The sequence below is a fragment of the Pinus tabuliformis genome, chromosome 5_2, assembly GCF_031772625.1.
Source record: "Pinus tabuliformis cultivar Carrire ecotype Pingquan chromosome 5_2, CPIR1, whole genome shotgun sequence".
In the NCBI taxonomy this organism is placed as follows: domain Eukaryota; kingdom Viridiplantae; phylum Streptophyta; class Pinopsida; order Pinales; family Pinaceae; genus Pinus; species Pinus tabuliformis.
In genome coordinates, this window is record NC_142306.1 from 684,286,053 (window position 1) to 684,310,043 (window position 23,991).

The following is a 23,991-nucleotide window of genomic DNA, read 5'->3' on the forward strand; positions in this document are numbered from 1 at the left end:
TTTGTTATTCCATGTGAAAATCCCATTGCCAGTGTCCATATCCACCAGTTTCATATTGGTGAGGAAGTTCTGGAAGGCAACTGAATCCCTTCCAAGTGTTCTAGTTCCCCCTTTTTTTTCCGTGAGAGATTTTATCATGTTAAAATCTCCCCTAGAATCCAGGGTAAAGCAGGGTATCTCTTTTTCATTTCTTCCAAAGAAGTGAGGAGCCGAAGTTTATCTTCCAGTGGTTGAGGGCCATAGACATTGGTGATCATGTAACACTGCTTGTCACCCACAGGTTGGATAATCAAAGAAAGGTGGTTTCTGGACGCCTCTGCATCCTGCAATCCAAATTTCTGAGGATCCCAAAGAGTAAGAATGCCACCAACAGAGTTATTTTCCTTGACCTCAAGATATTCATATCTATTTAACCATTTGCTATGTTTTTCTCTGACCTTCTCAACTGAGCATTTTGTTTCCTAAATGAACACTATGTCTGGTTTTTCCTCTCTGATTTTGTTGCTTAGATTTCTCTGTTTTCTCCTACTCCCTAGTCCTCTAATGTTCTAGGTTGTGATCTTCATTGGGGGGGGTAGTGAAGGAGTAACTGGATAGGTCTTTCATCCTACCTGAGTCAATCATGAGTTTGCCACATTCAAGCAACAATTCTTTCTGTCTCTTTCTTCCTCTTCTCTTTCTTGGGTTTTTAGCCAATTTTCCTGTTATTAACCCCATTGAGGAAACCCCTTTGTTATCCTGGTTGTCATGTCCTCTTTTGACTCCTAAAGCTTTTTGGTGTGACCTGTTAAGGAATATCTGTTGTATTTTGTCACCTTCCTCCTGTGGTATGGAGTTTATTCCCTGGTTTCCTCCTTGCTCTAGAAACTTTTCTAGCTCCAGGTTCCCCATGTCCAGGATCTCCTATAAGTCTTGGTCCTCTGTGCCGCTTTCACTTTGAGTCATATCATGGTATTTTTCTACTTCCATCTTACTCAATGGGTCTGTTGTGTGTTCATTCTATTCTTGTGTGAACTCCATGCTTGTCTCTTTTCCTTTTCCCCTTGCTGAATTATTTTTTGTTTTCTTTGGAGTTCCTTCATCTTCTTCTCTTTCTTCTAAGATCTCAAAACTATTGTGACTTCTTGTTCTGTCGTCATTAGGGTTCTTTTGTATCCTTCTTCCCCCTCCTCTCCCTTTTCCTCCCACTTTAATAAAACCTGTTGGGTCTTGCCCTTTGTTGGTATTTTGGTATTCCACCTTCTTATTAAGAGGGCAATCTCTGAATAGGTGGCCATGCTCGTGACATTTGCGACATCGGAAAGGAATGTGCTCATAGTCAACTGCCTAAACCCATTCATCATCATAGACTTCTAGAATGACCTCATCTGGAAGAGCTCCTGATAAGTCCATCTCAACACATATGCATGCATAGGAGGTATACTTTCCTCGTAGCGTTGCCTCTGAAATCTTTAAAAAATGACCTAATTTGTTGCCTATAGCTTTTAAAGATTCTGACATCCAATAATCCAAAGATAAGGAGCAGAGTCTAATCCATACCAGAACTGATGTGAAGGTTTCTCACTCCAGCACAAAGTTCATCGTCCACGGACGCATATAGAGACCAGCAGCCACATAGAAGTATGGTCCTCCTTCAAAAATCCTATCTTTGTCCTCCAAGTTCATAAACACCACTGTAAAAAAACCTTTGGATCCTAGATGTATCTTTAACTCCCCTTTTGGTTTCCAGTTGTATTTTATCCAAGTGTACAACGCTTTCTCCGTCGGCTAGATTCCCATAAACTTACATATTATAGCATAGTTTGTCATGTGATCCCTGTGCTCTTGCAGTGCTGGATCATTCAGTATTACCCGCGGTTTATTGTTGGACTTTGGCTTATAGGGCCCCATCTTAGTTCTGTTCTCTGCTCTCTGACCTCTGTCTTCTGCTTTCCCCTTTTGTCGGTCTTCCTCGTGGGTCCCATCCTCTACATGGGTTTTGCAGCCTTCCTCCTTCTGGGTTTCAGGAATTTTTGTCTTGTCCTCCAAGGAGTGTGGAGGCTTGCTCTTATTCCCTTCTCTGCCTCTGCTTGAGACCACCTTACTGTAGGAGGGAGTGGAGCTCCCTCCTCCCTGCGCTTCCATGGTTATCTGTTTACCTCTATCGCTTCCTTTGTTGAACCCTAGCTCACCTCCCCCGGCTCCCGTGCTATTCAAAAAAACTAATCTTACCGCTCTTCACCAACAAATGTATTAAACATTAAACATAGAACAAAACAAAATTCCCCAAAATTAGATAATTAGATAGTTGAAATTCAAGATAACCAATTTGAGTTTGCAGCATCACATCCAAATTAAAACAGTTATACTAAAACACTTTGACATTATAATTTTGCAAACCAAAAGTTTATTCAAACTATCCCTAAAACAATCCTTACATATACAACCAGAAGTTACAAACTTAGTATTATAAAGGTTTGAAATGAATTGTTACAAGGAAGTTATTTTTGACAAACATTGTATTTATGGTTTATTATTATATGTGTATAGTTATTTTTCAACTATTTTTGAATTAGCACAATTATATATAGCTATTTTCTAATTACTTTTTAAACTAGTGTAATAATATAAATTGAATTGTTGGTAATAAGTATTAAAACACATATTTCATGATATATCATATATTTGTCAAAATTATACAAAATAATATATATGAACTAAGTTATAACTTTATTTTAAATTATTATTATTAAATTATAAAATGAATTAATATATGAGCTAAACATATATATGTTTGAAAAAACATGTAACAAGATTCTTAACTATGGAGATTCACACCCACTTTACTATGGAGATTCTTAACCTGCAGATAGGCCTTGTTACAATACTATGGACCAATAACATGGCTTACTAATACCACATGTTAAAACCATAATTCATAGAGTAATAAAGCTTGGATCACACAAATGCCTCATTTGGACAAAGAAATCCCATGAGGATTTTTCGACAACACCGATCAAGGTGACCCTCTAAGGTGTGAAGCAAGAGTTGTTATTTATCTCAACAAGAATCACCACTATTTGCTACTTTATGCTCTAGGAAGGGGATTGAATTCTAAGGTTGATTTTGCAGCCCTATGGACCCTGCTTAATACTACTCCTCATTTGGGAGTCAAGAAGATTCAGGTTCTTGGAGATTCAAAGTTAGTAATCAATTGGGCTAATAAGAAGATAGAGGTAGATATCCCTTCTATAAATCATATTTTACGTGAAATCAACATAGAGTTGGATTCTTTTGAGAGGACCTCATTTGCTCATATCTATAGGTAATTGAAACATACAGTATATCATCTCTCCAAAGAGGCTTTGCAGCTTCCCGCAAGGTCCTTTGGTCAATATGAAATGTGGGATGATCATGAAATCAATGGCATGGAGTTTCACTTCTAGAGTTTCTTCAGATTGCATGAAGGCATTTTGAACATGTTTTTTGTATTATGATATCAATCTGTATGTATTTGAAGTTTTTCTAGACAACTTTTTGAGCTAAACTTGAATCAATCCACCTCTTAGATAGCATTATGTATATTTTTCTCTAGAAATATAGAGTTTTTTTTTTGGAAAAATACTTACAAATGCAACAAATATTTACTAGATTTATGACCAAAAATTATACCTAAAAAAGGGTCAAAATATAGAATAGTGAGAGTACTTTAAATGTTTTAACTATAATAGTTTGTTTTTTAACTGTTGTATATAATATATACATAACTTTTTAAAATATAGAATAGTGAGAGTACTTGAAATGTTTTAACTATAATAATTTATTTTTTAATTGCTTTATATAAAACACATATATATATTTTTAAACCATTTATGCTAGCGCATCCATATAAATTAAATTGCTAGTAAACATAAATAGGCATCAATCCATAATAAGCATCAAAACACTTACTTCATGATACATCTTACATTTGCTAAAAAAAAAAAAAAATCATAAAACTAACTAAATTATAACTTTTTTTTTTAATTTTATTATTATTTTTTGTTAATTAAAATTTTTATTGCCTCAAAATATCATCTTACAAAACTAGAGATAACTATTTAGACCGATCCCTGTCGTAGTTTTCCATGAGGGAAACCAAAACTATTGACAACTGACAATTGTCTAGGTATATCAAAATTCAAATACTGCTAAATACATAACTACTGAAAGAAACTATTATATGGAAAGTAAAATACATAAGCCAAAAAGATGGAGGAAACATCAATTATCTTATGAAGTGACTAGGGCCAGATCTTGGGCGCTTGTACTTATCGGAGCTAGAGGCTTAACGCCACATTGAATGTGGCCCTTTATGTGGGCCAAATGAGCATCCAAGCTAAAAACATAGGAGCTTTGGTGGCATTGGACTGGTTGAATTTTATTCAAACAAGAGATAATATCTTTATGGTCCTCTTGCTTTTCCTTTAAGACCCTGCCCAAGAATGTCTTCATTTTCCAATGAAGGGTAATGGAATTGAGATATTAACTCCACCTTCCCTTGGTATGCCCAGAGTCAAGAACCCAATTGGCTACTTCATCTTGGATTTCTAAGTCAGAGTATGTTTAGTGATCATTTGTAGGAAAGACATTGAGTTGGTGAATTTCCTCTTGGATTTCCGGAGGAGTGAAAGAATGGTATATGGTTGCAGTGTTTTGAGCTTAGGATTGAGCCTATGGCTAGCCTTGGGGGCCTCCCCCTTGAGACCCCCAATGATAAAACATTCGTTGGCAGGGCATGGTATTCAGAGATACGAAAAGCCAAATTAAGGACAACTCCTAATAGACATAAAACTAATGAAAAAAGTTGTTAGGCTCCTTGACAAAACTAATAGAAATTTAGCACTCATCTGCTAGGGAGGTCTAGAGCATAGTCTAGCAAGTTACAACAGAGGATAAACAAACAAAGAAGAGCCATAGGCAAGGTTCGACAACCATATAAATCCAAGGACTTCAATAATAGTACACACCACCAAGACATTATGTAAAACATAAACCAGAGTCCACCATGCATAGACTAGAAAAATGAAAGAGATATAGAGATTTGACATAGAACAAATTACCCCACAATTGTTAGCCCATTAGGTGTGGAAATACTTCAGACAAAGGTCTCGTCCTAGTTCTATCTTATGTTGTCGCTGATATTGATGTCCCAGAGGTCGACTCCTCAACCGTTATCACCTTGCTCCTCATGCGAAGGGTCAACACCATATTCATATATTGAAGGCTAGCTTCCCAGGAGCCTAGACCATCATCTAATAAAATTCTCATAGAACTAGTGCCATGGGAGAGATCTCCCCCCTATATTGGAGATGATACACAAGGATTGCAAAGGAACATGGGGCCACAATAGACGAGTATGGTCTCCACAAAGCCACTGTAATAGGGAAAACATCCCACCTGCAGGGGGGGAAATGTCGCAAGGGTTATAGAAGAACACATAGCCACAACTACCAATCCAAGAGCTCGCAGACATAATACATGTTGTCATCTTAATGTGAATGGAATGTATGACGGATAACATATGTGGTTGCATGGGGTGGGATAGCCATGTCATCCCCCCCTCTCAAATGTGATGGGATGTGGCAAGGTGGACGGCTACACCCCCTTCCTCCATTAGCACAAATTCCTACACCACAATTAGGGATGTTTTGTCTTGGTCGAGAATGAGTTGTAATTGATCCTTCCATTTTGACCACACTTCATCAAACCATGTGGTTTACAGGTAGATGTTTTGTTCCTGGCAACCCATGCTAGCCAGAAAATCAACTACCTTGTTTCTAGATCGTTGAGAATGGGAAATGATCATGGAAGGAATGGTCTAGATCATGATTTAGATTTGAGAGACGAAGATCTATAATCACCAACTTTTACATGGTTTCTCCAATGGATTCCCATTTAACATTCTCCTAATTGTTGTGGTTACCAGTTGAGAATCACTATCCACCTGCAATTTTGAATATCCCTCATTCTTGGCAAGACACAAAACTGTCTCTAGAGCAAGGAACTCATATGTGTTGTTGTCATTTATCCCAAAATTACTAGTGTAAAGTACTAGTGCTCATCTCTCACAATAATGGAATATCCCACCATACCCAGATTGATGAGGGTTCAATTTAGAGGTGCCATCAAAATTCAACTTTACAAAGCCCATTGGAGGAGGAGTGAAGGTTAGAGGAGAGTTATTTAAATTATTATTATTGTAAGTTTAGGTTGTATTACCTCAAAATATCAAGCAAACCATATACATCTATCAAGCATAATCATCTCATCTATCATTGGGTAGGTGGTCTCAATCTGCTCGGAGGGAAACCATATATTTTTACCACCTACCTATAGAGTAATTAGTCCAAAATTCAAGAAGTATCAATATTTCTAGCATAACTAGACTATCTGTGAATGTATTGTAAAAACAAAAACTGGAGATAATCATGCAGATTCAAGTGTCTAAAGAAGTGGTTGGAGATGGATCTCTAGAACTAGTGCTAGGAGGAACATGTGAATTCAGTCCACACTATAAGTGTAGCTCAATGTGTTCTAGCCTCTCCTTAATCCTCTCTACGTGAAAATTCTGATTGCATTGTGCCCTTTTGACATCCTCTAAACTCGAAAATGTGTTATACCTTTCTACCTGCTTGTCCATCAATATCCTACCAAGAAGGGTCTTCAGCTTCCAATACAAGGTCAAGGATCCATAATAATGCTTCCTTCATCCTTGGATATGCCCCGAGTCAGAAATCCAAGTGGCAACATCTTCCAGAAATTCAAACTCAGAGAAAACCTATCTTTCATGGAAATCACAAGACTCCAAATTGTGGATTTCCTCATGAGTGTCATGGGGAACTGTTGCTTGGAAAGTGTCAACAACTTACTAGTCCTGTTGTTGAGCTCTATTGTGGCCCTGGGAGCCATGACCTCCTCCTCCATGCCTATTGCACATGTGTTGGCATTGTATCTTCAGCCAATAACAAAAAACCTTATGATTTTGACTCTCAATAAGTTGTACCAAGATAAAGGGATCATGAACTCTTGGCTTGGGTTGCTTGGAGACCCAAACTGATAACTGACCAAAAGAGAACCAAATGTAGCTACAAAGAGGGTAAGACCAAACTCGAGATAGATTTTCTCCACCTACAGTAATTCTCCACACATGTTGACTACTATAGACAATCCGGGAGGTTGCTACTATTAAGGTCATGCAGACATAGAATCTTTTCTATTAGTCGACCTAGAACAAGTACAAATAAGTGAAGTAAGAAGGGTATCGAGCCCATTTCAAATGACCATAACAAGTAATAAACCAATAGTAATGGCAAGAAACATCAATTATGCCAGAAGTCAGACTAGAACAATGCCACTGAGAGACACTTAGGCCTACGAGAATATTAAAGTGAACCCTTGTGCTCTTAAAAACCTTTCTCGAGATATACCAGAAAAAATGCAAAGAGTGATGTTGAAGATTGTGAGGCACCCAAAAAATATGAAGAGGTAACCATTCATTACATACCAAGAGAGGTGATTCACTCCAACTTGAAGTAGCTACGCCAAAGTCCCCAAGAACGACCATACAGGGGAGCCCAACACCCCCCCTATGTTTTTGACTTCTGCACTCATCCTCAACAACTTCTACCACTTAGATCGCCATGCAACCCACAACACATTAGCCCTAGTGCCTCTTGCAACAATTAGCATCAAAAGGTGTCCTCTGAACCAAAGCCAATGCTTTTCCAACCGAATCTGTTTGAGGTTACCTCCCTATTTTCTCTCTTGATACAAGGAAACATTCTAATGCCACCCTATGTGTATTGGTACCCAAATTCCATCCCCTGCCAACTCCAAGTATTTGAGATGCATCCTAGCTTTAAGAGAAATAAATCTACATGAATTATGCATGCGAGGGGCGGCCACACCACCCCTAGAATAAATCTCTTCTTCGATCCAGGGTGGCGGGCATGGCCTCCTATTTTTTTGTTTCTCTCAAAAGTCACCCCAATCAGGGGAAATTATTATTATTATTAGAAAGTATTAATATATAAATTAAACGCCTATACATTTACAAAAATGTGGAACAATTCTCAATCATGGAGATTTACCTCCACTTTACCATGGTAATTTGTAAATAGTCTTTATTATAATATCATGGGCCAATACCATGGCTTATCCATACCACATGGCCAAAAAACCATAACTCACACTATATGACACTTGTTCATATGACACTTTTTTTAATTATTCAATTTAATTAAAAGGGTGAAAAGAACATAACCAATTTGGAGATCAATCTTAACCATTGATTTGTGCATACTACAATGAATATTCTAGAATATTTCATGGTGGTTAAATTTGTACCATCTACATAATAATTATTAATATTTTTTTTGTGCAAAGTTAGACACTTATATTACTTTAGAAAGAGGTTACATAACAAATTGAGTTGCTATTGGTTTGCCTGAAGGGAGACCAAACCAATAACATAAATTTAGTGTCTTGAGGTTGAATAAACCTCACTTAACCAAGTTGTCAGAATGACAATATGATAGGCAGGAGATAGAAATAGAATTATCATCTAGCAGAAAATTTTGGAGCATAATTACAATCTAGCTGCATAGATTTTACTGAGGAGAGGAGTTGCTCAGAGAACCTCGCACATTAGACTTGGCAGATTGATCAGAGCATAGGAGGGATGTTGTGATCCCAAGATAGGGCCAGAGATGTATCACCAATGCTGAGACCAAAATTTGTTCGCGATTTTATTGCCCACATGTTGAACATGAGTTGGAAAGGGTGCATGAATGAGAGATAGAAGGGATGTAACTTTCACAATACTAGTTGCTAAAAACCAACTATGGGAGATTTTGGAGGGGTTGGTGCCACATTGAATTTTTTGGAAAATAGAGATGATAAGCTATGAATCTCCTTCAACGATAATTTTAAGATACCTGTTTCTAATGGTGATTAGAAGCCATTGTTGTAGGGCCCATAGCCCTGCTATGTTGTTGGTATTATGCCTAATTGCTTTTGCATAAATATGAAGGATTTAACTCATGGAATTTATGAAAACTCCCCCATAACTTGCAAGATCGGGGTTGCCTTTTGAGGAACCATCAAAATTTAATTTGATAAAGTTCACGGGAGTAGGGAGCCAGGTTGTGGGACTAGAAGGATAAGTAAGAGGATTGGAGATAACAAAGGGAGAAGAGTTATGAGAAAGCCAAAAATTGAGGTGGATAGTTTCTTTGAGAATAATTACTTATAATTAAATTAAAGCCCTATTCCAAAATAGACATGCATATCGACATAAATATATACATAGTTGACATTGAAACATTTTATTTTTAAATCACATTGTGCACATTAAAATATTACACACAGGCACTCTTATAGGGAGAGAGAGAGAGTTGATATTGAAATAAACTAGTTAACATGAATATTCAAATAGTTTATTTAAATGTTGTATTGAAAATATACAAGAATTACACATCTTCCTCACACTCATAAGTAAAATATAAGTTTCTTTTTTAATTTTTGATTGCTTTCATTCTTTTTCAACTTCAGATAAAATTATGTTATTTCACATAGACATTAGAATATTTTATTTATGGCTGAGAGTGAGAGTTGTTTTTTTTACCACATCTACTTCATAGGTTGTAATATCAACGATGAGAGTGAGAGTAAAATATTTTTACCACCTCCTTCATACTAGGTTTTGATATCAACAATGAACCAAGCCAGCAAAGTGAGAGCGAGATTATTGAAGTTGTATAATCCTTTTAATTAAAACTAACCAAATATGTATATTGATTTTTTTTCTTATTATAGTTGATATTCTTTTTTATTTAGAGAATATTTTATTTTTATTTTAAAATGGACATGTGTCAACTTAAATTTGAGAGTGGAAAAAATTACACATCTTCCTCGTAGTGCAATGTGGAATGCACTTTTTCAGGCAACTAAACAGATTCTAGAATATTTAGTGGAGGTTAAATCCTATCATCCACTTAATAACCATTAATAATTAAATTAAAATTTTGGAAACACTATTCTTAAATAAACCTGCTTACTAACATAAAAAAGAAATAAGAAATAAGAAAGAGCATACAACCATCGTATTATTTCACATCAAGTTAAATCAATCTAAGAGTCATTACCATTAGAGTTTAGAGTATGTGAGGCATCATTGTTTTGAACAAAGACACACTAAGATTTACTAAAATATGTGTACAAATATATTTTCCTAATTTACTTTCATGATCTCTTTTTAACTCATTTAGTTCATTTGTAAGTAATTGACTCATATATAGATATAAAATCCATGCAACACAAGTTAAGAGCTTTATGGAAATACAATTTTTTGAAAAATCTTTATGTACTTTTTCTTTTCTTGTCAAAATGGTACATAAATAAATTGGTCAATTATAGTTTTGGTAACTTAATTTGATAAGGATATCAAATATATCCCACAAAGTCCATAGAGATAGCCAGCCCTAAAATTTGACCCCAAAACCTCTTACTTTTAAATCACAACATTTAATCACTTGAACTAAGTCACCAAACTAATATAACTAACTTACCAAACTAATATATAGACAAATAGATAGAATTAAGAGAAATAGATAAAAATAAGTGTTTAAATGTGGTCTGCAATCATGTTGAAACTCTCTCTCTCTCTCTCTCTCTCTCTCTCTCTCTCTCTCTCTATATATATATATATATGAAAAGAAAACTAAAAAATATATAAAGTTGCAAAAACTTCTTTGACATACTTAAAATACTAATTTTAAAAACTATAAAATATTTTTAATTTTTAAAATATTTTATTTAATAATCATATTTTCCTTAAACTTTAGAAATTCTTAAATTATTTTTTATGTAATAAACAATCTAATGGTATAGATCCCTACTTCATTAACAAAAATCTTTAGACAATAAAGTTTCTCAAGAAACCAACATTTACATTGAAGGAGGTTTTTTGTTTGTTGAAAATGAGTGTTATGCCATCTTTTCCATCTGTCTTTATGTTGATTGTTGAACCTTTGGCAATCCATGCCATTTCTACCTTCATCATTATCTCGTTCTCATGAACCATCCTAAGTCCAACAAAATTATTGTGGGCAAATTTTATTTAACACCCCCCCCCCCTTCACTACCTCCCTCCTTTAAAAGCACCCTAATATCAAGATTCTTTCTCAATTGATATGGATCCAAAGGTTCTTTCTTAAACGATATGGATTCCACCTCCCTCCTTTGAAAGCACCCTAATATCAATATTATTTCTTAATTGATATGGATTTAAGGTTCTTTCTTAATCGATATGGATTCTCTCTCCTTGATGGAAACACCATTTGCAAAAAAAATTAAAATCTTGCCTATATATCATGCAATAATTAATGTCAAACTGTACTCTTCTTAAGAGACAAGGGTTTTCATGAAATTAATGTTCAAAAACTCATTTACAAGAACCAATGATTTTTATGGTTGATTTTCTAGGACTGTGTCAAACCCAGGTTTGAATTCCTAAAGAATATCAACCTCACTTGTATGAAATTGCTTGAACTTCCTCAATATATACCTTGTTATGTTATAATTAACTGTCGAACATGCAATGGAACTAATTTTTTTCCTTTTACAATCCATGCTTGACCTCAAGCTAGCCACTTTGGTTTCCAACTATGGATGAACCCTATAAACTTCTTAATTTATAGGTTCAAATTCGGAGAAGGTACGGCATGTACACCTATGTAAAGTAAGTCATGAAATCCCTATATGGAAGGGGTCCCTTGTTCCATGACCAAGACGATACCATACAATAATTGGATGTATGACTATGACATGATATTACAACTAGATTATTCTTCTCCTCCCGCTTCTTCCTCTTATTATTATTATTATTATTACGAATCAATGTAGAGTGATACCTTGGATAGGAGGACATTGATGCTAGCATGCTTATTTTCCCATCCAATTTCAAGGAACTTGTCTTTAGCTTTGAGTGTCTTTCCATTTTCATGAATGTATTGGAGATATTACTCATTGGATGATTCATTGAGTAACCATACAATAACCCACATCTTGAAATCCGCATTATAATTAACTATAATTTTTATTTTGGTAGGCAATAAATGAAACACATATAACTTAATTGATACCTATCAAAAGTTATAGGGATATGGGTGAACTCCTGACTTGAGGTTGTCACTATAAGCTCCCTTATATATCTCTACAAAGTCAAATAGCTATGGAGGACAAACAAAACAAGTAAGAAACCAAGTCAAATTCATTATCTAACTATTTAGATAGGAATCAAATTACGTTGAATAAAATATGCAATTGTGTTATAGTTGTAAATAGAGTGCATATTTTGTTTGACCCAAGATGTAATGTCAAAAAAAAGGTTGATAATAAGCAAAGTTGAATGTTCAAAAGATGATGGAAACAACAACCATTATTGCAACAATTTCATTAGTGACTTTAGAGCTTCGATTATGGGTGTTGATACTATAAACCATATTAGGTGTGTCCATGTCTTATGATCTCTCCCATTGATTATGATTAGTTTTTAGATCATCCACCCACCTACAACCCATTCTCACTAGGGGAAGGCCAATAATTGAGTAGGGACCAATTGTTGTGAGGATTATTCTCGAGGTAGATCCCAATCTTGGATGAATTTAAAACTATTTCTTGAAAAATTAGCTAAGATAAATTGTTCATAAAAATCCCTTTATGTAGATATCATTATTATATCATTATCAAACACATTGATATTAGAACAAAATTTAAATGTTTTTAAAAGTATATATCACAAAAACTTATACATCTTAAAAAAATTATATTTTCAAAATTTAAATCCCATTTGAAGTAACATCCACTTCATGACAACTATACGAATCAATCACTATTGTATTCAGTTATCAACTATTGGTTTATGGTTTAAAATAAGCTATTTTTGGCACATTGAAACTTCACCATTAACATAGCACCATTTTGAACTATGAATACATGTTTATACATATTTTCTTAATCTTCCTAACTAAGTAAACATTCATGAATTTGTTGGAAAGCACTATCTTCCCTGCATCTTTATTTTATTAAACTAAATTATATTTTTATCTATATCCACATCTTTATTTTATTAAACTAAATTATATCTTTATCAATACCCATATATTTATTTTATTTTATTAAACTAAATTATATCTTTATCTATACCCACATCTTTATTTTATTAAACTAATTATATCTTTATCAATACCCATATATTTATTTTATTAAACTAGATTATATCTTTATTAATACCCACATCTTTAATACAATTTAAAGTTTTTTTTAATTACTTTTTATTATTTTTTTAAAATAAATTATAATTAAAAATATCCCATCTATATTTTACAATTAATTAATTTAATTTAAAATAAAGAACAAAAAAAATTGAGTTATCTTTAGTGAGGCTTTTTGGAAGCTTTTTTCATGGGTTTTTCTAGTGTAATTTCTCTAAAATTCACATGAATTTATTGAAATCACAAGTTTGATGGGTAACCCGTGCACAATCACAGTGCTCTAAGGTTTTTCAGGGTGCTGAATCCATATATATAGTCAAAAAAACAAGTTTGAATAACCCAAATCAAAATTTCACCTCAATTTTTTTGCCATATTCTAACACCAAAAAATCCAAAAAATCACACTAAAAATAATTCCAAATAAAATATTCCTTTTTTTTTAAATCATACTTTTCCAATCTAATTAGATTCCAAATCAGCCCAAAAGGCAAACAACTCCATGACAAAAACAAGGACTCACAAGTACCACAGGATAACAAAGAATATGTACATTATGAAAAAAGACAATATTATAAATTTAAATTTATTAAATTATAAATGAAACTAAAGTCATAGATAAATATATCACAAAAGTTCCCAATGAAACATAAAATAAAATTATTTTACAAATATATCACGAAAGTTCTCAATCAAACATAGAATAAAATTATTTTATAAAGATATTTTCAAAGTTTTGAATCAAACATAAAATAAAAATATTTTATTGAGGCTTATATGATATGATATGTCACTTTGTCACTTTATAAAGTTCCATCAATATTCACTAGATTATGATATATGAATTATGGTTTGTGGTTAGAGTTTTGACGTGCGTAACCTCTTGACAGGTCACTTTCCTACGACAACTCCGCCTCGTGATATTTATCCTTAAGTACAATAATCGCAAAAACCAAAATCATACAAAATCAACATTTAATTAAGAAAATAAAAGAAAGCGCAACTAACTTTTGGTGTGCGAATCAATCACCATTATAAAAAGGAGCTCTCCATCATGCCAAAAGAAAAAGAAATTAAAATTTTTATTTTCTTTTTTCAATTAAATTAAATTAAATTAAATTGAGTTTAGGTTGAGGTGAATTTTAAAGTTGTATTGAAAAACAATTTGTTGATATTTGAAATGTTTTTATAAAGATTGAGTAAGGCGTCGTTTAATTAAATTTTGATATTGAAATTACAAGTTTGATGGTAATTCGTGCATAATAGAAGTGTCTTAGGGATTTTTGAGGGTGCCGAATCTATATATTAAATAACACAAATCAAACTTTTAACTCAAAATTTTCCGCCAGATTCCAACACTTCAAAGTCTAAAAAGTCGCACTAAAAACAACTCCATTTTTATTCCCCACAAATGTTTCTCACCCTTAATTCCTCCATAAAATGGGAACTAGAATTGATAAACACTAAACCCCACACACCCACTCATTTATACTTATAAAAGCATCTTAATATTATATATTTTCAAAAACATTAAACATATTTACATTATCATTTTTATATATTAACACTTTTAGTTAGAGATTAAAAAAATGTAAACTTTAACTTTGATCACAATCTTATTTATAATTTTTTTTATTGTGTTAACTTAATTTGATTGAATCGTTTGTTTTCTATTATTATTGTTTTAAATTTAAATTTCAACTAAATTGGAAGTATGAGAGAAGGGAAATATACAAATAAAAGATATAAGTGATTGGAGACTTCAGAGTTATTCATATTGTTGTTAGAGTTAAATATGTGTGAGAGCCATCTTAAACTTCAAATTTTGTTACAGAAAATAAGAAATATTGAAATATTTATTTCTAAAACTATAAAAATAAAATAAAATAAAAATTGATAAAATTCCAATAATAACAATCCATTTCATGCACCCTGGATGTGGGTGGTAGATAAGTCATTAATGCGCATGGGCCGCCGGACAAGCAGGTGGCTAATCCATATGGCAACCTGTGCCTTCCCCTGTGGGGAATTATGGCAAGTCCCGCTCTCAGGCCTGCGCCATTGACCAATTTGGAAAATTGAGAAATTTTATGCAAATTCAGAAATATGGAGCAGAGCCCCCCACATTCCCCTATTCGACCTCTCAATTGCTCTTGCCATCCCTCTGCAGCGGAGCCGAGCCTTCGCACTGCCACGGGAAGATGTTGCAGTCTCCTCTGCTGCGTCGACCTGGGCAATGGTCACCATTTTTCTCAGTCCTTACTCTGCCACCTGCATTTTGACGTCTTGGCCCCTTCCTCTGGTCCGGATTTGAATTCCCCTGCTCCCCACAACATCCCTTCTGTTGCCCTTGGCCCGCCTCCTGACCCTGCAATTCTTCGCTCGCTGCAGCTTTCTAGTCAAAGAATCATGTGCCATCGTCATAGAATGAGGAGCAGGCGAGGTGGTAGTCGGGGAGGCACCCCTCACCCTTCGTCCCTGCCCCCTTCTGTCTCCACTTCCCTGTTTGCCTCCCCTCCCCTAAGCCCCTCCAATTCCCACTTCCTTGGCAAGTACCCGGACACTCGCAGCAACCGAGGAAGATTGGGCACCAGTGAGATTCGGCGTTCAGGAGGATTCGCCCAGCACACCACTACCACTGCTTCCTCCTAGCAAGCGCAATTCCAGTTTCGTTGCTCCATGGACAAGCCGCTCATAATTGCTACCGTCACGGTGGATTTCAGAGAGGTTCCTGACTCTTGTCCCGAACCAAAGATCAACTGGGAGATTAACCAGGATCCTCCTATGCTCAACATCTTTCAAGGGGAGCCGAGCTCTAGCCACCCGCCAAGAGACATGGGCGACCCATATAGCAACAGATAGAAGACTCTAGGAGGCGAAGCCACCCGCAAGGACAAAGGAATTCAAATGGAGGACACTGCAAGTGGCGGGCATGCAGAGGATACTAGTTCAGAAGAATTTGGCTGGTGTCCGATCGTGGAGGAAGAGCCAACAGAAGCCACCTTGCAGCTACATGCCAGGTCACGTGTCGGGCCCTAAGTCCAATTTTGATTATTTTCATTTCCAGCTCAATTTTGAATTTCGTTTCATGTCGGGTCAATTTTTGAATTTCGTTTCCAACTTGAGTTACAAGCATTGGTTCATATGAGCTGTTTTATTGTGGAAAATTTTGAGTTAAACTATGGATGTATTACTAAAATTTACAGTCTTTTGGTTACAACTTTTGAATTTTGGAACTGTAGCCCTTGCGAGGGCAAAATGAACTTTCCTTATCACTTTCTCAGACTGGTTTCCCCAACTGAGGCAGTCGCGATATCAAGGTGTGATGTTCAAAATGGTCACACAATTGACCCAGTACTGCTGAGATTGGAGCCTCTTTGTACATTATGTCTTTATTAATAGATCAATTTTACTTAGAAAAACAAAACAAAACAAACACCACAATCCATTTCATACAAATTCATTATTATACCATATAAATAATAAATAATAAAATACTAAATTCAAATTTGTAAATAATGTAAATGCTATTTTAAAAACAAGGAGCCACTGTTGTGGCGCTAGTCCCTGCCGGTTAACAGAACAATTTGGTCAGTTATTATTATGAGATTTAATTTGCGTTATCATGAGAGCTGGTTTCCATTAGTAGTGTGTTGTACGCATGCTTACTTGTATGAAGATTTAATGAATTGGATGGCCAATTGTTGAATGAACTTTTTGACTTTATGCGAAGAGTGAAATATAATGAACTTTGCCTTTGTTAAGTAAGAATTGTCAGAAATGTCATTGAATTGATAATTGCTTGTTACAATTTTATTATATCTCAAATTTTTTGTTTCATATTACAAATCTATCCATCTATTTAAAATAATAATTTAATTTGTATCTTAATACATTAACATATATATTTAAAATATGTTTTAAAAGTATAAAGTAAAATTACCTTATCACTTGTCTTATTATTTTCAATTATAAAGTAATTTTTAAAAGACATTGGTCCTATATTTTCTTATTATGATTAAAATTAATTTTCAAAAGACACTTGTCATATATCTTGTTATAATGTTGAGTTTGTATTTCTTAAAATAAGATTAGTTTTAGATATAATTTTCCAATGTCTCATGATTTAAAAAATGCTTAGATTAATAATTAAAATATAATAAAATTGAACAGTGAATCATAGAAAACTTGAGGGAAAAAAACTATAAAAGGTAATAATAATGCATTATAATGTATGAAGAATTAGGGAGTGTTAAAGTAAGTTATCTATTTTAATAGGCACGGGGTAATGAATTATAATGTATGAAGAATTGGAAAGTGTTAAAGTGAGTTATGTATTGTAATAACCATGGTGCACAAAACATATTAAAATAATAGGAAGGTGTTAAAGCAAGTTATGTATTTTAATAACCATGGTGCACAAAACATAGAATTTTCTTATTTTTTTACATTTGAATATTATGGAAATATTGATAAAATGATAATGACCAAATAAACATTATTATGAATATAAATTTGTTAATTAAATTCGTGGTGGAGAGTGTTCAATATTTACATAGATTATTCTCGAAGGTCAAAGAAGAACTTAAGCATTTAAAAATTATAGTTATGGAGTCTTGAAGCCATGATTGAAAGATTACATATCTAGTAACATATTTGGACATAAATGATATGATTCAGGTTAATCTCAATGATTGAGGAATTATTCCATGGTCAAAAGAACAAAAGATATATTTATTTAAAAATATTGTTTATCATAACTTTAGTGTGAACTTTAAATTTGTCCAATTACTAATTAGCAAAGAAAAGGACGTAATTTGTTGCAGTTAATTAATAATTTGTTGTGATGCAAAAGGACATGACTTTTGGCTTTTTTTATAGTTTTGTGTTAGTAAATATAGCATCTAAGTACAATAATAAAATAATTTTGATAAGTTTATTTTATAAATTAAAAATTAAAATAAACAAATTAAAATTAAACAAACATTTAAACTTTACGAGTTGAAATACATCTAATTTGTAATTAGTAATTTGTTGCATTTAATTAATAATTTGTTGTGATGCAAAAGGACATGACTTTTGGCCTTTTTTATAGTTTTGGGTTAGTAAATATATCATCTAAGTACAATAATAAAATAATTTTGATAAGTTTATTTTATAAATTAAAAATTAAAATAAACAAATTAAAATTAAAAAAACATTTAAACTTTACGAGTTGAAATGCATCTAATTTGTAATTAGTAATTTGTTGCATTTAATTAATGATTTGTTGTGATGCAAAAGGACATGACTTTTGGTCTCTTTTATAGTTTTGGGTTAGTAAATATAGCATCTAAGTACAATAATAAAATAATTTTGATAAGTTTATTTTATAAATTAAAAATTAAAATAAACAAATTAAAATTAAAAAAACATTTAAACTTTACGAGTTGAAATGTAAATTGATCATGATCTCCAAGAAAAAATCCATTATCTTTTGGTGTTCTATACTCTTGCTTTCTGCAATATCATATACTCTTGCTTTCTGCAATATCATAGTAATCGAATTAAAAAATATAATTTATAATTTAAAATGATAAGCTAATACATTGTGTAATGATATATTGAATATATATAAAAATATATATTTTTTACACAGAGAACATTGGTTTTGGAGCGTAAGCAGTGGCAGTAGAATCCAAATTCAAAATATAATGCAATTCATGTTTATCAAAATACATTTATGTCAAGTCAAAGAAATGGCACTTTATAGGCTGGATAAAGAAGTATTGTCTCAGTACAATGTCAAATTTTGTGCTGTAACATTTTGTCATTCTGTCAGTACAATGTCATTTTGTCAGCAATGACAATACTTCATTCCAAGTCTCCATGTTTCAAAAATTTCAGTTGAAGGGGATCCCATGGAATTTGCAGAAATTTATGCTTCTTTATACGAGCTTAGCTGCTGAATTTTAACAACAGCATTTCCAGACTTTCCTAGAATGGCTGCGACTGTGTGTTCAGATATTACAACTTCAACTGTAGTTTTTGTGATAAGCTCACGAGCTGCTGTGACACTGCCAAAGGTGATATACAATGCCAGGGACATTAGTACAGAAATGGTGATCAGCAAAACCCCCCATGATAGCAGCAATTGACAAAGTTTTGCAAATCTTGTGTACCTTCCAAATCTGGCAGAACTCCCTTGACGAAGAATTGGCTCCTCAAACTCAGAGAAATTGCCAATACTGTTTATATCGCGATTTGACTGAATTTTGAAACAAAGCATATAGTTAGTACTACAGGGGTTGGTGTTTGCAGACAGATTTATGCTTAATTTTCTTAAATAGAAATTTAATTGCACCAAGGAATCTGCTTTTATTCTAAGAAATCAAAATGAAAAAGTAGTAACAGAGGACAGTAGAGGAATTGTTGGCAAATGTTGGAAAATGTTGGAGGGAAATCAAGAACTGCATACAAAATGGATGCACTTGAAATAAATAAAAATGTTTAAACAAAGCTGACCTTTGATGACCATGGGGCTGGTGAAGACTGCATAGTCGGATAGCTTGATGATGAATGGGATTGATCAATAAAGGATCTTCATAGCAAGGTATCAACAATCGAGCTTCAATCACTAGCCATTTAACACATTGTTATAAGCAAGTGATTATAAGCTAAGTCGAACCAAAGTTTTGAGGTGGAAAGGTTTTGGGGTCTTATTACGGGTTTCGCATTGCTTTGCAATGTTGACGAGATCTCTTTTGATTTGCAAAAACAATTTATTAGGAAGTGAGTATTGTATATACCTGAATCAACTGATCAGATTCGAAAGCACACCGAGGAAGGTCTTCTCTTTGTAATATTCTAATATTGGCAGGTGTTGTGTGCCTCATATCAGAAGTCAGTGCAGCAGCCCTGCCAATTAGACAACAGAATTTCAAAATAAGATCAAGCTGCTGAAAGGTACTTTATCATATGCAATCCTATTACTGGTTACAAAACTGTATCTGCGGTCAAACTTCAGAGTCACGCTAACTAGCTGAACATGACAATGCAGAAGGAGACATCAAAACCGTGAGGCTACAAAGTCATAATACTTGTATTGCAGTAAGAGCATAATATGAAGAAACATATTCATATTACTTTTGCATTTGTTGTAGACGTGAAGGCCAGCATGTTCCTGCATTTTGTAATTTGCATAACAAACAGTTAGTTAGAATAAAATGATAACATTGTAAATTGAAGAGAGGACATATTTGAGACAAAACATCTTAAGGAGTTATGTGAACTAAAGCTTCTTGTGCAATCCTTATATCATGTACAATGTGTCAAAAGCTTGTTTAACATTAAAAAGAGTATTTGATTGACTAAAGCTGTATAAGAGTAAAACAGATCTCTAACATGGCTTGTTGCAGTTTTCCAATCTTGACGAGATCTCTTTTAATTTGCAAAAACAATTTATTAGAAACTGAGTATTGTATATACCTGAACCAATTGATCAGTTTCGAAAGCAGACCGAGGAAGGTCTTCTCTTGGTAATATTCTAATATTGGCAGCTGTTGTGTGCATGATTTCAGAAGTCACTGCAGCAGCGCTGCTAATTAGATAACAAAATTTCAAAATAAGATCAAGCTGTTCAAAGGTACTTTATCACATGCAATCCTATTACTGGTTACAGATCTGTATGTGTCATCAAACTTCAGATTCACGCTAACTAGGTAATGCTTTTCAACGAGATCTAATACGAACATTGGCTCAAAATATTCCAGAGTGCTGAGGACGGCATGTACTGTGGTGGTCTTATTGGCGGACAACTGTCCCTCCTCGAAATGCTGGAAAGTTACTCGGCTTGGGTTTTACCCTGTTTGCGCCCTTTGGGTTATTATTGTTACTTGGTTGTTTAGCTCTGCAGTCTCTGCGATTTTTCCTTTGTATTTGTTGTATTGTCTGCGGTGAAAACAGAATGCGGTTCCTGCCTGCTCGGTTAACTGTATAGCAAACGTTTGGTTGCGGTTCTGTTGTTCCAGGTCCGGCTTGTATGCCTCGACTGTCTGGTGTCGCTTTGTTAAGTTCGGCTACTGTATTGTTTAGATGTTTGTTCCTCTGTCGTTTGGCGTTTTCCAGTGGCGTTGATGTTTGTCACAGTATTGTCTGTTCGTTTCCCTCAACAGTCCATGGTTATTTGAGCATTATAAGTTAATGGCATTCTGGTTAAATACTGAGGGTTTCTCTTACCTGCATGGGTTTTATGGAAATTTCCGTAAATGTCGGTTTCGACCACCATGTCATTGCCATTGTCTTAGTATACAACAAATGGGCAAAATGGTGCAAGAAAATGCAAACAGCCAACTAGAAATTGTAGGCACGGGTTTCATAAAAACCTTTAAGTCCCCTTGCCGAAGAACTCCAAAGGTAGTTTCTTGATAGGACCCTAAATGCGGAAGACAAGGTCTGTTTAGTGAATTTGGTGGAAAAGACAAAAAAAACTTGCTGGTGTGGAAAGAAATACCAACCAACAGTTAGGGAATGTCGAAAGAGAGATCGATCAGGCGATCTGTAACACACAATGCAGCTTCCACGAGTGGGGATATGGAACCGCTTCATTAGGATGTGCCAAGGACAGCATAGAGGAAAGGGTTCTGTACCTCCAGAGGTATAAATCGCCATAGAATACAAGATTAGGAGTTCAGGGTGGGGATAACCTAGTATCCATAATGACTCTGCTCCACTGACACCTTTGGCCATCATAGGGTTAGAAATTACAGGTCTTCATCTTTCATAAATGAAATTATTCTTATAAACTCTACCAGGTCATTCACAAAGCATTAGTGCCGTTTTTATTGCATAGGACTTGGATATCCTGGTGAGCAAGTATGCATTCCAATAGATTTCCATGCGTCCCAGTTGAGAATTTATGTTGTTTAGGCCAAAAATACAAATAAGACTGGAACTGATATCTAATGGTTGAGTGATGCAAAGATTGCACCTTCACCTGAAATAGAGAGCTACGTACTATGAATCTTAGTAGTTTTATGTATAATGTTATCTACAAATTTCTAGTGGGAGACACCCACAACTGCAGAGCCAAACACTGACCTTCGGGTTAAATCTATCTCCCTAATTCATTGATTTTTCTTATAAAAAGAAGAATATTATTCAGCATTCCTGTGAAAATTTATATTATTCATTACTTCTGTGTGAAAGATAAAAATAATTGAGATTTCGTGGAAACCTTTCTTTTAGAAGGAAGTTGTTAATGGGTAACAATCATTGAAAGATAATGTTAAATGAAGGCTTCTATATTTGATAAAGGATATCTGGTAAAGGACATCTATATTAGGCCATAAAATATCAATTCTATCATTTTAAAATTGGAAAATATCCGTATATTGGAAAATATCAATACGTTGTAGTTGAGATGTTGTTGACCTGTTGCTGTTTATTCTTTTGATTCATTTAAAGATCCAGAAAATGATGCATATATGTAAGAGGTCTAATGAAGAAGGTCAAACTTCCAAAGAACAATACCTGCTCTGGAGCATGTTTACTAACTCGATGCATTTTCCCTTCATTGTCAATATAAGTGAGAGCTGTCCTCTTGTCAGTTGGATTGAAAGGAAGAAAATGGAGCTCTGGAATGGTTGCCTGTGCCTTTTAGATGCATGGATGTTAAAAGCCACAACAAAAGATACAAATCAGTAAAATAAGCATAGCCCTGCTTATTGACTAAAATTTAATATGATGACATAAAAAAAATACTTGCCTCCTTAGGATCTGTAAGCATCCCAACAATTGCTGCATCAATGGCATCTTGATTCTCTGTTCTGGATGCTCTTGCAACCATCAAGACAACAGCATCCTTGTCATATCCTTTTGTGAAAACCTATTCATGACAACAATTAGTAATTGATAGTTGTTTGAAGGAAGCTAACAGTACTGGATCATCGATTATTACCACGAACCCTAACTAGCCAATTTGGTACAACTGCAGTATCAGCAAAAATTATGTATTTATGAAATAAGAGAAAGGACAAAAAGAAGAATCAGAAGTCCAGAATAAATACCAACCTTTTGGAAGTGGCCAACTTGGTTTGTACTGTTGACAATATGTGCTGGTTTACCAAAAAAGGTATGGATCCCAGTAGCAATGACAACATGTTCAAGTTCACGCTGTTTGCAAGCAGAGCCAGAATAAATCCCATTGCCAGGACCCTTTGTTACTGGTAATGACTGACCACTGAGGGCAGACTACACACATTCAAAAATATTGTCATAAAGCGTGGTTCAGGAAAAGTACCAAATGTTGAAGTTAATCCCAGAAACGATATAAAAGCATACCGAAAATTCGAGCACTTGTAATCAGAAATAAGAAGTAAAGAAAAGGATTGGATTAAGACCTGATCAGTCTTTAAAGGATCTGCTTCAAGAAAATGTGCATCCGCAGCAACAATATCTCTAAGTTTGATGCTGATTATGTCACCAAGAACAAGCATTGCTGCATTTTCTTCATTCCATTGTCCATCTCTGAGAACTTGTTACGTTCAAAGTCTTAAGTCATTGACCAAAGAATTTAAAACTGCAGCAGCCATGATCTTAAGAGGATTCTGAACATCCAATTGCATGCCTCCCCTCAAAAACCAGGATAGAAAACTGAAAATATTGGGGCTGCCACTGATACAAAAGATAGTGAACAGAGCTTGCTCTTTGGAGCCAGCCA

General features: G+C 34.3%; 1 protein-coding gene across 1 annotated transcript; it reads right to left on the minus strand.

The window, feature by feature from the left end:
- Positions 1 to 134: 134 nt before the first annotated feature.
- On the minus strand, positions 135 to 23,767 carry LOC149160960 (plasma membrane ATPase 3-like). The gene is made up of 5 exons (XM_089434743.1): positions 23,672 to 23,767; positions 23,343 to 23,522; positions 23,038 to 23,157; positions 22,803 to 22,925; positions 135 to 323 (listed from the first exon to the last, which is right to left on the minus strand). The coding sequence occupies exons 1-5, from the start codon at positions 23,765 to 23,767 to the stop codon at positions 135 to 137; spliced, it is 708 nt and encodes a 235-aa protein (XP_089290869.1).
- Between the last annotated feature and the right edge of the window lie 224 nt (positions 23,768 to 23,991).